Here is an 18,655-nt window from a genome sequence, read left to right on the forward strand (position 1 = left end):
CCCTTTAATCTTTCACGGCCAAAGAAGTCCAGTAAGCTTCCAAGTAAAATATTTAAATGAGAAAAACACCTGGATCAGTTCTATTGTTGCACAGCCATGTTTTCTGAATGTGTTAGTCATGTGGACCATTTGTCTTTTCTAAGTAACCTATACACACACACACCACTTATGCAGCTGTGATATTTTTCTCCTCAATCTCTTCCAGTTACTTCAAATTTCGATATTTGATGGCAGTTAAGATCCCAAGTCCTTCCGTATATCCCATGACTAACAAGCATTGGCGTGACTGCTATGTTTTGATGAACCTATGAAACTTAACGTGATAAGGAAGTGTATGGTTTGATACTTTGGTGTAATAAATTAGGCTGTGTTTTGATGAAAGATGAAATATCCAAATTCTAGCTTGTAGAAATGTATGATCATAATCTGTGTCAGGTCTGTTAATCACAGTTACCAAAATCACACAGAAGGAGCGTTAGAGCATCTAGTTCATCTCATGTTTTATTTTAATTTTTAGATTTAGATCACCCCTAGTCAGTAACTGTCACATGCTTTTGAAACATAGGATAGATAGCATAGGATACAGTACTGCCCTACAAAGGCAAAGAACCTTAACTCACCAGAGTGTGAAACTGAGAAAAGTGGCTTCAAAGTTTCTGTTTTGTTATCCTCTGTCCAGATAAAAGTACAATAGTTAGAGCTCCTAGAATTTGACAGTTGGTTACTATAAAGGAGATATATACTGTATGTATAGCAAAAAATATTTAGTTCAAGTTTGACTTTTGACATTTATTTGGCAGTTAAGGTATTCTGCCTTTGTATCATGGGCCAACAGTGAGGAGTCATGCTGAGCCAAAAGACAGTAACTGCCATTTTTTTTCATTTTACCTTATAAAATGTATATTTAAAGAAACTATAAGCCAGGTCTGGTCATAATGTCTGTTTTAAATTACATTTATGACATAGAGATGTCCTATTTAGTGGGATTAGGATATGGCAGGAATGTGTTTACATTGCATTGAATTACATTACAATTCATTATGTCTCAAAATTGTTCAGATAAACAGTCTGGCAGACAAATTACTGTGTAGAAAGATTAATATATCATGCATAAATACACAACATACTTTAAAAGTTAAGAAAATATAATCAAAATTGAATAAAAAGTTATATTTATGAAATGGCAGTTGGAAGTTAAGGTTCTCTGCCTTTGTATCATGGGCGAAAAAGTAAGGAGCTGTACCAAGGCAAAATACCTTAACTTCCTATTTTCTTTATTTTGACATTAAAAACAATCAAATTGGCTCACTATATTTATTCACATGATAAAAGTGGTCTGAAATACCCCAAAAATGACATTAACTCAATTTTTTTTTACCAAAATTGATGTTAAGGTATTTTGCCTTTGTAGGGCAGAGTAGTGCATCTGTGCTGTGAGTGAGAATGTCCTCCTTTCTGCTGTCCTCTGATACTGATTCACATCTCTTTTATCTACTATACCTCCCACTTCTATTTCTATTTTTCCTTGTAATTGTCCCTTATGTCATTCTTTTTACAGAACTACCTGAAAGAGGCCTGGAATGTATTTGATCTCATCACGGTGCTCGGCAGCATCACCGACATACTGGTCACAGAAATCAGCGACCAGGTGAGCCAAGTAAAACATTATTAGAGTTGCACCAGAGACACTGGAAAAGGTAGAGATGAATCAAGCCCATACTTTTCCGGGATTCATTGACGGCAGGTGAACGGCCCTTTAGGAGACCTTAGGGTAGGAGACCTTTCGAGACTTCAGGTTGAGATAAGAATAAACAGAGTTCCCTTAGCGCTGTAGATGGCAGTAGCGCACATCTTACACAAGTCGCCACCAAACACCACAGAAAGGGAAGAAATAGAAGCATGCATGAAGCATTTAGAACAGTACTTAGCCAGGCAGGATGATGTGAAAATGGGCGTTACTCGTCCCAGCAAGGCTAGAATTTCTCAATGTGAAGGATGCTGTCCCTGCTAGGATGAGTAACGTCCATTTTAACGTCATCGCAACTAGCCGAGTACTGCTCTAAAGTGAAGAATCCTTCAAAATCTATCCCATGCACGTGATTCATAACATTCCAATATAGACCGATACCGCTCTGCAGTGACACATATTGCGTATTAACATGACAACTTTTCAAAGGGTGGATGGATGTGCATCAAATGTTGTGTGGTGACGCTCTACTACAGTATGATAGGTACATGAACTGACTCGATATTTGGAGGCCAAAAATTTGAAGATGATCGACTTTCTGTTTGTGTGATAACTTTTGAAAGGATGGATGAATGTGAATGTGCACCAAGTCTTTTGTGCTTCAGGCCTATAATTTTGGCAGTTGGAGGCCATTTCATAGGTTTGGTTTCACAGTTGCTGTTGCTGTAATTAATGCTTGATTAATCATTGCAGCACCTCTTCCCTCTTACTTGGCCATTTGACTACTATGTAATTAGCATAGAGAAGATCAAAATTTTCTTAATAAGAATCTCTGAACATTAAATCCTTGGCCTACTTTTCAAGTTCATTTAGTGTTTCTCAACAGCGGCGTTACAGTCAATTCATTTGAACACAAAATAAGATTAGCCCAATAATGTCTTCAAGGACAAAAGGCACACAGAAGCATACATGAAAAGATGATTGTTTTTACTGAGGCTGTGCTGTTTTCATATTTTTTATCAGGATGATGCTGGGTGGATAGTGTTGGCAGGCGCATGATCATGGGGGAAATCGTTTAAAAAGGTTGAGAACCACTGAGTTAAGTATGTGATAACCACAGAGTCAATGGCGAGGCGGGAGCTTAGAACTCGAGGGCGGGGGCGACGTGTGCAGCACGGAAGAAAAACATTCAAAGTGTGAGGGAGGGGAAACATGTAGTCAAACTTTTCAGGCAGGCATCTTGTGCAAATTTCATGTGTCTGTTTATGTTGCTACTTGTCTTTTTCTTTGTCTCTATCAAATGTTTGACCTTCTGCTTCATTATGTCAATGTTACTGTATGTGTAAATGGGTCCTTCTAATGGTCTACAAATGCAGCCATGTCTTTTACCCACGTTGTATAATGGAATGGGAATATACATGAATAACAAACAAGCACACACTTAAATGGTCAGTTAAGTGTTATTTGACAGAGTGAATTAAAATACGATGGGATGAATCCAATCCACTGACAGTGGTTGTCAGCAAGGACTCATGCACTTCATCTAATGTTTTCTCTGTGACTTGGTCTCTTTTATGGCTCCTGTCCTCTTTTACTTCTGCTGGACGGATGGTATAGACGGTGAGTTGCTTGTTATGTATCGCTACTAACCTCCTGCCTCCCCTCGTATTTGTGGTCCTCTTTGAGGTCCTTCATGTCAGCCCAGTCTTTGATGTTCACCCTCCAGTCATTTCATTTCTCACTTAAGGAACGAACTAGACAGCCTTGACTTGCTTGGGAGAAATAATTGATGGATTTTTCAATTATTTTCTGCAAAAGCATCAATGGAGATGCTTTAATCTTCCCTCTTTTGTTTTAAACTAATTCAATTGTACATTAAAATGTCATATAGGCTACCATCATTATCATCATCATGCATCATCCCTTCAACTTTTCTCTCTTAGAGACTTCTTTCACCCTCCCAATAATTACTTAATAAACTTTTTATCCAAAAGGTTTTTTCAGCACTTCGAAGAGGGGATGTTTGCGCTTCAGCCTGGTGGTGCTCACAGCCGAGGACAGCAGTATCAAGACAAACTGGGCTACTTCACAGTGACTAGACCCAGGGATGACTGGAGCACTCAGCAACTTTTTTAGAGGTTTTTTATTTTGGTGCACAAAGTGACTGACGGTTCGGCGCACCTGCGCCTTCCTCAGAGTAAAGAAAAGGAAGGCACAGGTGTGCAGAAACGTCAGTCACTTTGTGCAAAATTAAAAACCTCTAAAAAAGTTGCTGAGTGCTCCAGTCATCCCTGGGGCTAGTCACTGTGAAGTAGCTCAGTTTGTCTTGATACGTTTGTTGATCACTGGTGCTGGATCTTAGCTAGAGCTATTACTGTACATGTTTTGAGTTTGATGAGTCGTGGGTTGAGTCATGCAGTTACAGCAGAATGTGATTTCCAACACAAGTGCGAACAACGAGAACAGTCAACCTTAAAGGACAAGATCAGGCAATTTCAACATGCAGTTGTAATGCTCACGCTACCCTGGACTTGTTAGTACCTGAGAATTTTTTTTTATTTTCTTCAGCCTTTTCTAAGATCCTGGTCATTATAATGGGGGCAGGGGACCATTCCATCAACAGCGGTAACCCCAAATCCGAGCTCAAGTTGGTAATCTACGCTATTTTTAGACAGAGATCCGTTCCATCAGACTTGCTAACCTGAAACTCAACTGAGTTGCCACAGTAATTTATGCTCCAAGTCAAACCTGGTATCTCCCAGGTTTAACATCAGGGTAAATAAATCAGTGTTTCAAAGAATTTCAACCTGCAGGAAACTGTGCCACAACCGGACCGTTCCACATTTTCCCGCCAGCATTTTGCGAGATCAAAGCGAACCAGTCTCCCTATTAAAACAGTGCATGGGTTGGTAATGCCTGTTAAAACTCCAATAATTACCTTTGTCTTTCATTCCGGGGGATAATAAGATAAGGCCACGGATATGCCACGGAGAGGATGGTGTAGATGGCACAGTGGGTAGGTGCGCTGCATAATATGTGAGCGCGCCGGGTTCAAATCTGGCGGCTGGCGACATATTATAGGCTAAAAATGAAATCTTCACAAACATAGGCTACATTTGCCTATTCTCTCATATGATGTCTCTTTAAGTGGCTGGCTTCATTCTCAACCAAGCAATAGGCTACGCCTATGTAGACATTTACACTTTACAGGTAATTAAGAAAAAGTCCTCAAAGTCGCCGACGGTTGGTTTTTGCATTGCAATGATTCAGCAAATGCTCTCTGCCTTACGTGTATGCTTTGTTTCATCCTAAAACAAATTCTTCTGAAAGATAAAATAAAACACTCCAGCTGATTAAAGCATTTATAATTTTACGCTGTAAAATGACAGTCAATGTCTGATAAAGCTCCTTTGAAGATTACATTAACGTCATCGCGCACGATGGGAATCGAACACGGGCTTCTCAATTAGAAAGCAGCTGCGTTTCCGAAGACCCACTAATTCTCACATCACCTCTGTGATAGAAACTCGATTTGGCAACGCATGCCCGACTCCCAACATGATCGCTTTTTCGACAATCCTTAATATGGACTTCGCCTGTACAACGTGCACGAGTGCAACGACAGCTTTGATAAGTGCAGCTGAAGTCAACCTAGCCGAGGCGCAGCTGATCTTCACTGATTGAACGGCTTCTGCCTCAAGTTTAAGCTGCCGCTAGTTGCAACTCTGCTTTTGCACGTAAGTGCCGCTGAATTCAGCGCCAATGATGGAATGGTCCCCAGGTGTTTGTTTACATTTCAGAGAAAACACCTTGTTTTATTCCCAATAACATCCAAAAGGTTATGCAACATCTGCAGACAGCTACTAAACAGTGATGCCTTTTGGGAAAATATTTGGACTAGGCCTATGTTAAGAATTTTTCAATTGTAAACAAAATCCGCCCCCATTAGAATAGCTCAGATCTCGGCAAGGGTTGAGCCGAAAAATGTAGCATCACCGGGTACTGACAAGTCAATGGTAGTATTGGCAGAAATGTTCATTTAACATCTGTGCACTCTGTGCACAAATTAACGCAACACATGTACCTTAAGTCTCTTCTCTGCAGGCAGGGAAATAATAGTTTCCCCTTGTGGACAATGTATTATTGGGCCGAACGCTTGCAGCATAGGGTCTTAAAGCAGTACTGTACCATTTCTGGAAATGAGCTCAATTTATGACAACGGTAACGCTAGGTAAACGTGTAACATTGGACAGATGTGCCTGTCTTGCACACGGCGACTGCGTTTTTTGGATTTCAAAACATAAAAAACTGAAACTCCCTCCAAAGTGGAGATCTTCACAACTTTGCAACTTGAAGTCGCCGTTGGAACAGTTCAAAACGCAGAAGTGCATTTTTTTGCACGGGCAAAACATTTCAAGGGCGGGTTTTATACTACAAATACGGTAATCAATAAGTTATGTATAAGGCGATACACGATAAGAAGCCGTCAGTAACAGTAATGCACGCCAGTGCAGCACAGAAAATGAATATTACACACAAAATGGTTCATGCAAGCAGCTGTATTGATGGAAGCTTAATTAATTGCCAACAACACTCGTACATCAAAGTCGTGCACATGTCCTCCAATCAGGGGTGACGGGAGTACATACATGATATACAGCCATACAAATGTAGTCAGAAAAGAAAATACTAACAAAAATTGCATTGCTCCCATCATGAAAGAAAGGTGAGCAGGGGCAACCTTTACAGTACTGTCACCTTCAGCCGCTGTTTGCATCTACATCGGCAAACTTGGTTGGTGCGACTCCGCTGGGCGCTGTTTGCATCTACATCGGCAAACTTGGTTGGTGCGACTCCGCTGGGCGCTCAAGTAGGGACGAAGACCGCCAGTGAGAGTACCTGAGAATTGTTCTTCGAGCAATTTCTTACGAAACTCCCCTTTGACCATCCACGGATTTGTTGAGGGACTATGGCCACGCGAGGATGACTAGCTAATCCTGGTTGTTGTTACTAGCGTGGACTTCAGCACGCCCTGGAGGCCGTGTCTGGGGCCAACTGCGGACTCGGATACGACGCCTAGCCGCCCTGAGGCGCTTGCTAACGGCTGTACACGTGGAGGACACGAGTCGGCGGAGGAGACATCTGTGGAAGAAGATGACGACAGTGATGATGATTCGGTCGCTTTGGAACCCCTCTCACCCGACCCTGCCCCGCGGGAGTAGGTGCAGCCCTCCTGTGAACCACGCGCCGAGGGTGACGAGGAGAGGCTAGAGGTGGCCGCTGTTGAACCCAGCAAGGGCCCCACGCTCTACGAGACTCGACGGCCTCCCGCAACGGACAGCTTCTTTGAGATCTCTGAGAGAGCAGCTCGGCGGATGGATGTGCCGTGGCCCATGCCACGGACGGCGCTCTCCACGCTCCACTGCCTCTGAGAGGAGATTTCTCAAGTGGCTAAGACGTGGGACAAGCCGTACTTGGCACGTGCGCCGACTTCGGGCTTCGGAATGCTGGACACTGCCAACATGGACTTGGGATGGGACCGCATGCCTGCATTGGATGCACGTTTCCCCACCCCTGCTCAGCTGCCCTCTCTGGAGAAGATGGATCGGCAGACACTTTTCCTGTCTGACTATTGATGAACAAAACTGTATTTTCAAATTCATAATTTAATAAATAACATAATAAATAATATCTTTACTTCTGTACTCTTCTGTAAGTGTGCTGATGTTTGCCTGTGCTGTCTGCAGCTCTGAGTGTGGACTCTTCTCGCCCTGAATGCACCTGGCACTTATCGGTCCGCCCGGTAATTTCAAATCTGATTCAGTACCCCACACTGGCAGTGTTTCGTGTGTACCCTTCCTCATGTTTTCGGACAGAAGGTTTTCCCCATTTATTTGGGTTATTCCTCACATCTCTTCCTCCATAAAGGAGAAGAGGCTGTTTTTCTTCCAGTTTCTTCTCTGGCCATGCCAGGGATCACTGTGGTCCACGAAATGGTTGTTTCCCCAGTTGTGTGCAGCACGAGGCTCCCATGGGTCTGAATAGAAAACGTATTAGTTTCTATGCATCTGAGCTTTGGGATACTGTTGTACGTACTATCCAAGGAGCTGAGCAGCAGCCACTACTCTCTATGTGACCTTAGGTGGGCTGTGTTTGAACGCTGGTGCACCCAGCATGGCGTAATACCCTTCCAACGCTCGATGCCCACGTGTTGGCATTCTTGCGGGAACAGTTAGATGAAGGCAGGACCTTCTCTACCCTTGAGACTACTTGGCCGCCGTCTCGACGTACCATGTAGGATGTGGTGTGAAAGACAATGCCCCCCTGGTTCATTGCTCTGGTGTTAGAGACCTGGTGCGCTCTCCGAGGGGTGAATTTGCGCATCCTCTCGGACGGAGCTACCCTTCCCTTCGCTCTGGCGATGGTGAAGTGTGTAAGTGACCTACATGCCTTTCCAGTCAGTCCTGCCTGCGTGTAGCTTGCGGAGGGCAACCCACGAGTTGTTCTGGGGCTGAACCCTGCATTCATGCCCAACATTCAGAACACCTTTGGTTGTGAGCCCATAGAGCTTCAAGCCTTTGTGCTCCTCTCTCTCAGTCAGCGGAGCAGTGGCACCATTTACATGGACAGGTCTCATTCTCTGTAAGACTGAGCAGCTGTTTGTGTGCTTCGCTTTAAAGGGGCCCTATTATGCTATTTATGATAACTTTCATTGTTAATATTTTGTTTTACTGTGTGTACTAGAGTGTTTTCATGTCCATTATTTTTATAATTGTTTACATGTACCCTACGTCCCCCGTTAGAAACGCGTGGAAGTGCAGAATTTTAGACCATCAACGTCCTGAAATCTCGGCGCAGCATGAAGCGTTTCGTTTCATCAACCATTCTATTACTAATATGCACGATTCAAGATTCTTTTGAATGGTCCTGTAGGAAATTTGTCTTGGACATACATAGCTGCCACATACACACAACACTGATACACATGATGCCAAAAAAAAAACACACACATACATACATACATACATACAAAAATCCAACCCTGTAGCCTATGTCTAAAGTTGAAAGCCAAATAGTTCACCCAATGTAATCTGAAAAGGACGCATCATAAGTCCCACGTTATCTTATCAAATCTTACTTTTGAGCGCCCCCTGCTGTGTCATTGCTGAAGCGCATTCCCTTTGCAATGTGGGTCCTCTGCAGGGGGTCAGGATTTGGCTGATTAGCTTCGCCGATTAGCAAGGCACTTCCTCAAAGCAATTTTCACAAATTTGCTCATTTCCGACCCCACTTCGCTCAAAGAAGGTGGATGATAATTGGTGGGTGCGCGAATGGGCACACATACCTATACAGGTGTGTGGTTGGGCACCTTATAATACCTCCATGAATCCAATGCCCGTCTTCCATATATCTTTCTGGTCAACCGTAAGTCAGTCAGTAACGTGGCACATAATTGGCTGAGTAAACTGTCGTCGGAAACGACTCAAAAAAAAAACGAGTTCAATTTTGGCTGAATTCACTAGCCTAGCATTTCCCATTGAAATGACTGGAGGCGGGACTTATTCACTCTGTAGTTCTTTTACTACCTCCATGGTCCTCTGTGCGTGTGGTGGACTGCTGGCGTAATGGGCAGTCCTCGATAGATTGGTTTCATGCTGGGTCTTATAATAACACCTAGGCCTAGTCTCTCTTTCGTGGTTTTTCTGTTCGCATTTAAGTCATGTAGACACTGTGTTGTTACATAGATCCCTGAAGGGAGCGAAAGGCGGGTGGGCGCAATACCCTCCTATGTTTCTCAAGACCGGGGCATATAGTAACAGGGAATAGAAGATATTTACTTGTTACCATGCTATGGGGGGGAGGTCCCCATAAATGCAGAAGTGGCATCACATGATTTACGAGCTCTATACATATGTATCCCCATATTAAGTGGGCAGATATGGGAAAGTGGTTAGGGAGTCAGGCCTATAGGCCCTACAAAGGCAAAAGACCTTAACATCAATTTTGGTCAAAATTGAGTTAATGTCATTTTTAGGGTATTTCAGACCACCTTTATCATGTGAATAAATATAGTGAGCCAATTTGATTGTTTTTAATGTCAAAATAAGGAAAATAGGAAGTTAAGGTAGTTTGCCTTGGTACGGCTCCTTATTTTTCGCCCATGATTCAAAGGCAGAGTACCTTAACTTCCAACTGCCATTTCATAAATATAGCCTTTTATTCAATTTTGATTATATTTTCTTCAATTTCAAAGTATGTTGTGTATTTATTCATGATATATTAGTCTTTCTACACAGTAATTTGTCTGCCAGGCTGTTTATCTGAACAATTTTGAGATATAATGAAATGCAATGTAATTCAATGCAATGTAAACACGTTCCCGCTATATCCTAATCTCACTAAATAGGACATCTAAATGTCATCTATGTAATTTAAAACAGACACTATGACCTAGCCTCGCGAGCCATCCTACGTACTTCCGCCAAAGGATTGGCTCCACTACTGTAGTCTGGCCGTGCTTCTCTGTGGAGTGCCTGGAGCAGTAGAATTTTGATCGCAACGCCCCCCCAGAAAAACAGCCAATAATCGAATACGCCCCCCACGTGGGGGCGAAAGGGGGAGGACGCTCGTGACAATGACGTACACATCTTCGCCAGAGCCATTGGTCTGCGTTATGTTGTTGTTGAGTAACTGCCAGCAATTGGGTGAGAGGTGTCCAATAATTTCAAACCATAACTGAGTGCAAACGTCCTGCTTCCTACAATCGCTTCAGAGCAAACAAATGCCAGACCATGAATACGAAATGAAATGGTAGTATTATGGGATGGTCAGGACCAGGCTAATTATGACCAGACCTTGCTTATAGTTTCTTATAAAATGTATAATTAAAGTTAAAAAGGGAAAAAATATGGCAGTTACTGCCTTTTGGCTCAGCATGACTCCTCACTGTTGGCCCATGATACAAAGGCAGAATACCTTAACTGCCAAATAACGGTCAAAATTCACATTTGAACTAAATATTTTTTGCTATACATATATATCTCCTTTATAGTAACCAACTGTCAAATTTTGGGAGCTATAACTATTATACTTTTATCTGGACAGAGGATAACAAAACAGAAACTTTGAAGCCACTTTTCTCAGTTTCACACTCTGGTGAGTTAAAGTTCTTTGCCTTTGTAGGGCAAAGGTTCACGGTTTGATTCCCGACCTGCCAGGTTGGTGGGGGAAGTAACCAGTGCTCCCCCATCCTCCTAATCATGGTACCATCCTGCCGCACTGCTCCCTTGTGGCGCCATTTCGGGCTGCCCTCTTGCAGGAGTGAGGCACAAATGCTTGAGTACAGTTTGCACTGTGTGATGTGGAGTGCTGAGTCACAATGACAGAGGGAGTTTCCCAGGTGGGATTTTGCCTTCTCACCAAAAGTGTGATATGCTAAACCAAGAAATGGGCTTTTCTAAGTTAACACTTACTTCATTATCATCCCCCCTTTCCCCCCAATTCTTTTTCTTCACAGGACAAGATGATAAACCTGAGTTTTCTCAGGCTTTTCAGGGCAGCACGTCTCATCAAACTGCTAAGGCAAGGCTACACCATCCGGATCCTGCTGTGGACTTTTGTGCAGTCATTCAAGGTAACCCAGCAAAAATGTTTTCTGGTTGCCTTTAGATGTTTTTTTGGAAGACATGCAGGATTTTCATTTTTACTTTCACAAGCAGTTATGAGTAGTTACTGTACATTTGTCATATTTCACAAGAGGAGATTGCAGGAGATTATACTGAGAGAGCACAAGATACAATATTATGCAGATAAGCCTGTGATATGGCGGAGTCTACACCAGTCTCTGTCCTTTGGAACTAATAAGTAGATACAGTCCAGGTGTGGAATTTGTGAAGTTGTGGAACACTTGGTGTTCATCATGTTTCTGATGGATCAGCAACGCTCTTGCTCTCCTGTTTCAAGATGCTGCCATATATCTGCCCACAGTTACTAGACACCTTAATTTCCTTCTGGATTAATAAATGTTACCCTACTCTACTCTATTCTTCCTCTCCTGTTTCCAGGCTCTGCCATACGTCTGCCTTCTGATCGCCATGCTGTTCTTCATCTACGCTATCATAGGGATGCAGGTAGGTAGTGATGTAGCTCAAAGTAGTGATGTCAGATGATTAACACATTGACTACGACACGTCTTTGGAATTTAGCTTGTTGACTCCTGGGTATTCTAAACATTTTTTTTAAATCATTTTTTGAACATCCACAGAATATTTTCTGGTAGACCAACTGACATGTAACAGTACAGTATGTTTTAGATGCCTCCATTCCTAGCCCATGTAATGCAAGGGTTAGTTTAGCTACATATAGTTGTTTTTTTCCCATTGAAACTGAAACAGAGCTCCAATCCTCCCTTGTCACAGTTAAAGCTGGGCTTACACTGTGCGACTTTTGCCCCGATTTTGCACCGATTTGGCACTTGACTTTTTGAGAGTCGAGCCGATTTCTTGCTCAATTGCAGGTCAATCGTGAGTCTTGCATCGTGCAGTGTACATGGGGTAACGACAAGCGATTTCGCCTCACGATCGTGCAATGGCAGGGTCACAAGAAAATCAAAACTGTTTGAAATCCTGGCCGTGGCTCGTGCGTAAATCGCACAGTTAAAGCAGTGGTACGACCTGATTTGACACTTGACATGCACAAATTAATAGGGCCGTGCGATTCACTGTTGAGCGCGACCTCATCTCCACCTCAGGTGCGCATGTTCCCTCCTCTGCAGACCGGGGAAACATGCCAGTAGAAGCATTTGGCTCGCATCCGACTGTCGGCTTGTATAGTGTGAGGACGTGACTCGTGAGATGTGAAATTCCATAGTGAAATTCCATAGTGCAGTGTGAGCAGGAGCTCAATACCCACGAGTGAAAATATCGCACAGTGTATGCCCGGCTTTAATTTTGAAAACTGATGACGGCAAAACACGCAAGTCCTTCTGTATGTCCAGTCCACAGGTGGCAAAACACTGGCAAGATGGTTTGTTTTGATTAGCTTACCCCACGAGACTTGACGTGACTAGATCAGGAACTGCACTAACAACTATAACTATAACTATAACACTCAAATACTTTGTAGTGATAAAATGCCTACAAAAATATTGTGACGGAGGAGTTTTGACTTTGTAGTTGTTTTCATAGTCTATGTCGGTTCTGTTAATCACAGAGTTACCGAATTACCAAAATCACACCCAACAGAAAGTGCACTACAGTGTCTAGAAATAAAAAGTAAAAATGTATGTTTACCTTGGGAAAGGATGTCACTTGCACGTCTTCGTGCTCACTGTCCAGGACTGTAGAAAAAGCTGTTCCACATCAGAGAGATAGGCCAAGGATGACTGGGGCACACAGGATACGTTCTTCGGTTATTTTATTTATTTTTACCATTTGGTAGTCAATGCATAGGAGTGAAAGAACGTAATGTTACCTGCGTGGGAGTCAATGTGTTAAAAATAATCCAATGTATAATTAAGTAATCTAATTAATCACATTGTAATCTAATATCACATTATTTGAATTGTAGTATGACTATAGGCAAATTAATTTTTGGTGTTCTGAAGCTAGGCATATTTCAAAAATTGGGCCTGTACTCAATAATTTCAGTAAGAGTTACCACTCCTGGTGAAATCTCAAGGGTACAACTAAATGGGCCAACCCTCCAGCAAGACAGTATGGCAGTAGTGCAATACACACGCTAAGAAACTAGTTTACTAAATTTACTAAAATAACTAAAATGTATTTTTTTTTCCTGCTCCTGTGTGTCTTCCTTATTGTTAGGATCTCCCATATTCTGAAACTACATTTTCCCTACCTGCCTTTCAAATGTTTTTTTAGTGTCATATTTTGTTCTGTGTCAAAGTAATTCAGATTTCTGAAGGTACTTTTACAAGATAGCTGATCTGATGCATAACATATTGTATTTGAATGACTGCAGGGCATCCTTTATTTTTTCATTGTCTTTTCATCTCCTCTCTTTGTTTTCACTCAGGTTTTTGGGAATATCCAGCTGAATGATGAGACTGCGATCAACCTCCACAACAATTTTCAGACTTTCTTCCAAGCACTCATACTTTTGTTCAGGTAGATTTTGACCTGAATGTCTGTCAATAACTAATAATGATGTTTCTTACATGTGCATGTAGGGAGGCAACCGCTATTCCGACATACCGCTATTCTGTTGTCCTACACGTCATAAGGTTAGGTTTAGGGTTAGGGTTAGGGTAACTGCATGGCCTGTCCCTAAACTGATCAAATCAACCACAAACCACAGAAATGGCATATCTTGGTGGGAAACGTGCTGGCATTCTGACAATAGACATTAATGTCGGAATAGCGGCATGCAACTGTGCATATATACTGTGTCCCCTCTTGTGGCTGTGCTGCTGCTGGCCTATAAGGGCCTGTGTGTGTCTACAGGTGCTAAGCACCTTCAGCACTAATAAGAGACCAACACATTTTTGATGCACCATTCCGAGCGCTGTGAGTTGAAATTTGTTTAACCCATTTTGTCCTAAACCCTTTTTGGGAAAGGGTGCCCTCTGCCTATTAAATACTAAATATATCAGCCTCCTAAGCACATACAGACATGAAATAGGACATTTCAAATATAGAACCTTCATTTTGCACTAGTATAGGGTTCATTCAGCTCTAACATGCCCGCATTTTTAATAAAACAGCTCAAATCTCAAGAACGTGAATGCAGCGTAGATGTCGCTCCAGGACACAATGAGTTAAAGGAACAGTCCATTTTCACATATTTGCAATTTTTCAAAGTATTAAACATGAATGTGTATAATTTTCTTCTCAGTGTGTTCAGTACTTAGATTTATTAGCATTATAATTATTAGCATAGCTTAGCATAATCACTGGAAAGGGATAGAACTATTAGCATCAACCACAAGTGATCACTGGACGTAATTAAATCGCCGTTTTGAACTCTGGTTAATTTTACATTGATTTTGAAGAGGTTTACAAGTACATTTTATGATAGCTTGTTTGGCTCCATAGACCTCCATTGCTATGTTTAATGGCCCTCATTTATCAAAGTAGCGTAAGACGAAAAACATGCGTATGTTTTGGGTACGGAGTTTCCTACGCAAAGGTTGCCATTTATCATATCACATCGTATCACTTCATCATATCACTATGACAAGTCTGATGCGTTGTACGCAAGTTCTCAAGTTGGATTTGAGCTGACTATGATCGCCAACGTCAGCAGAAGTTGTAGCGCAACAAATCATTATCGTAAATATTTGGCCTAGATACTGTAATTACAAAACATATTACATTTCATACTTTGGCTATAACCCGACTTATCTACCTGTTAGAATTGGTGCAGCCTCGCAGGGAGTGCTGCTTTAATTTGACATAGGTCAACAACTGCAAGAAACTACTAATTTGTGATTTGACGTGATGTGTCAATAATTATGCAACATTCAGCCGCCTATTGGAACGCGCATTCGGTCTTGGGATCAATGGGACCAGCCGTGTTGTAGGCTAACACTCTCGGTCGCAGGTGGCCACACATGAGGTAGATGGGCTAGTTGAATGAGACCGTTGAGATGTTTTTCCCAGGAGAGTGGGTCATAAGAATCCGTCTTCCTGCATCGGTGCCCAGTGACAGAGCATAAAGTGCAAAATGCACATGCAATACACATTCAGGTTTTGTTCATGAGATAGCTGACTTTCCAAACACGATCAGAAGGGATTATTTGCTACTAGGGGTGGGCGATATGGGCAAAAAAAATGATCTCGATAATTTTTAGAATTTTCACGATAACCATTTCGATGGTGGTCTCCTTCCCGATACTGCTGGCAGTTCTCCTTGCTTGAGGAAGTGGATGTGGTGTTCGGCTCCAGCCGTCTCTCCTCTGCTGGTTGTCCAGCGGCCCTGCTGGCCCTGAGCGATGATTTTGACTTTGTGCTCCTCCTGCTCCGTCCTGGCCATCTCAGCTGCCACCAGGTCCTTCCTCTCCTTCCTGCTTGCTCTGGACCACATGCGGGGTCGCTCCCTCCATCCAAGGCCTGCCCTCCCTAGCTGGACCATGCCGACCACTTCCTGAATATTCAAATATTCTATTGCCTCCACATTTAAGTTTCTCTTAAACACTCCGTCTCCCTGCGACAAAACACAATCCTTGCTTAATGAAATAGCCTAGATGCGTCCTGGGGACCATTCCATCATTGACGCTGGATTCAGCGGCGCTTACGCGCGAAAGCCGAGTTTCAACTACCGGCAGCTTCTGACACCGTTCCACCACTGAAGATCAGCTGCGCCTTGGCTAGTTTCACTTCAGCCGCGCTCATCAAAGCTGGCGTTGCGCTCGTGCACGGTGTACAGGGGAAGTCCATATCAACGATTGTCGAAAATGTGATCATGTTGTACACTGGAGCATGCCTTGTCAAATCAAGTCTTTATCAGCTATGTGATGCGAGCATCTGTAGGTGAGCGGTAACACAACCGCATTTCAATTGAGAGACCCGTGTTCAATCCCCACTATGCGTAATGAGATCACAACTCAATCATCAAAGGGAGAGCCTCGTCCAAATTTTGAATGCCATTTCAATGCGTAAAAATAAAATGCTTGCATCATCTAAGGTGTTTGGGCGTCTGTAAGGTGGTTGTGAAGACGTTTTTTTATTGCTTATGCTGTTAAATCTTAAGGTCTAGGCCTAGGCCTACATTTAACTGTGTGCCAATTGCTTGATAGCAAATGAAGGCAGCCACAAAGCGACGTCAAAGGACAGAATAGGCAAAAGTATGTTTTGAAGTTTCCATTTCTATAACCTGTCGTGTCGCCATACAAGACTTAAACCCGGGGCGACCACATATTAAGCAGCGCACCTGTTCACTGGGCCACTCGTCTTCGTCTATGTAGAAGGAATTGTTCAACATCATACTAGTAAATCAACACTATAAAAGTTTTTAAAAATGTGCTGATTATCAGAAATCCCCCCGAAATGAAAGACAATGGTAACTATTTAAATCTTTACTGGCAGCATCACATCATAGACTATTAAAATAGAGTGACTGGTTCGCTTTGATCTCGTAAAATGATGGCGGGAATTAAGCGGAACGTGCCCACTGTGACATTGTTTCCTACAGGTTCAATTTTTTTGCAACACTGATTCATTTAGCCTGGTGCACAGACCTGTATTAACCTAGACTGGCAATGGGCGGTTCTAGCCAGTGGCAGCTTTTCGGATTGACTGGGCGCAGACATCTTTGCTTTTTTCGCGCCCTGTGGGCTCCTCCCACAGACGTAGCTCCGCCTAGTGGAGACTATCGCAGCTGTGAGCCATAGGAATGCATACGATTTCAAACGGTGATTACAACGTTATCAAAGTGGGTTTCAATCATTTTTTGTAAGATTTTGACAAGTCGTCACGTCTAAATTTTCACTCCACTAATGAAATTACCCTCACTACCACCAAACGTTTTATTAGGGAGCCAGAAGCTGAGCGGTCTTGCCAGATCGGGCGGTTTCCCGCCCAATCGGGCCATTGAGGAAGGCGGTCTGTGGGTAAAAATAATCAGTATCATCTGGCAACCCTGAAGCCGACTGTTTCTGTTGCCGCTTATGCAGGTTTGTGGATAGTTGTGACACTGAATCGGCCATGCTTACGTGTATACAGCTTAGTTTATGTACTTTACTCGATGTAATAACAACTATGTATATAGGTATGTATATTTCTTAAATAAGCCGTACGTTTTCAGTAAAGCTAACTGTGCTATTATTAATAACCCCCCCCCAAAGGACGCTGAAGGTAACCTAGCAACAACACGGCACTGTTCATTACCAAACACATTGCAGCTGTGAAAATAACGAGCCACTTGAGAGCGAGACTTTTCTAGAACATTAATTTATACTACAGCTATTGTTCTAAAGACGTTACACATGGCCTGGTCCAACTTTACTAGTGAACCAGTGTTGCAAAAAAAATCTTTTAAAAAAAACCATCGGTGCATGACGTCATTATACAATACGGGAGTCTCCACCAAGATGGCGGACTACGATTCTGAGGCTCTGAGAAATCCTAAAATTTCGAGGGGCATTGCCAGTCTAGGTTAATACAGCTACCAGGTTAGAGTTGGAGCATAAATTACCGTGGCAACTCAGCTGAGTTTCAGGTTAGCAAGGCTGATGGAACGGATCTCTGTCTAAAAATAGCGCAGTTTACAGACTTGAGCTCGGATTTGGGGTAACCGCCGTTGATGGAATGGTCCCCTGGTCAGATTAGGCCTATATGAACACGCGGGTGTGTGTGTGTGTGAGAGAGAGAGAGAGAGAGAGAGAGAGAGAGAGAGAGAGAGAGAGAGAGAGAGAGAGAGAGAGAGAGAGAATCACTTGAGAACGAACGAATGCGGATAAGATGAAAAGCCTCCCTGGCTGCGCAGACATTGTTTAGTTTAAAAAATGTTTGACATAGGCCTACAGTTTTTGGGCATAATTTAGTGGCATCTGGGCTACACTCGGTGCATTGATTAGTCATGTACTATAGGCCTATAGCAAACGGCAAAAATGCAGGTGGGGACGTGCATCTGTTCTGTTGGTTATGGCTACGAGAGTTCTGCATGTGTTCCCTCGCAGAACACTACAGTTAAGCTCGTAGCAAAAGGCTACTCTTATTAAAAAAGAATGCAAACGAAAATATGTCGTAGCCTACCACACATAGGCCTACGTAGATAGGCCCATGTCTTAATGTTGACTAACAGGCCTAGGCTAATTAATTGGCACCCGCTTATGAAGTTGCCCCTCCTTGCTTGATATGCGCGGATAAGATGGAAAGCCCTGGCTGCGCAGACATTGTTTAATGGTTTAAAAAAATGTTTGCCATAAAGTTTTTGGGCATAATTTAGTGGCATACACTACACTGTTGGTTATGGCTACCAGAGTTCTGCATGTGTGCGCCTGTCCTTCCC

At 42.8% G+C, this 18,655-nt stretch overlaps 1 protein-coding gene across 2 annotated transcripts in view; it reads left to right on the forward strand.

The window, feature by feature from the left end:
* Positions 1-18,655, forward strand: part of cacna1bb (calcium channel, voltage-dependent, N type, alpha 1B subunit, b) — a 400,044-nt gene that overhangs the window by 269,816 nt on the left and 111,573 nt on the right. For both annotated transcript variants that reach the window (XM_063211051.1, XM_063211050.1), the window contains exons 35-38: positions 1,559-1,648; positions 11,205-11,321; positions 11,752-11,817; positions 13,721-13,812. In XM_063211051.1, the coding sequence (XP_063067121.1) occupies positions 1,559-1,648; positions 11,205-11,321; positions 11,752-11,817; positions 13,721-13,812 (365 nt within the window). The remainder of the gene's footprint in view (positions 1-1,558; positions 1,649-11,204; positions 11,322-11,751; positions 11,818-13,720; positions 13,813-18,655) is intronic.

The sequence above is a fragment of the Engraulis encrasicolus genome, chromosome 11 (assembly GCF_034702125.1).
Source record: "Engraulis encrasicolus isolate BLACKSEA-1 chromosome 11, IST_EnEncr_1.0, whole genome shotgun sequence".
In the NCBI taxonomy this organism is placed as follows: domain Eukaryota; kingdom Metazoa; phylum Chordata; class Actinopteri; order Clupeiformes; family Engraulidae; genus Engraulis; species Engraulis encrasicolus.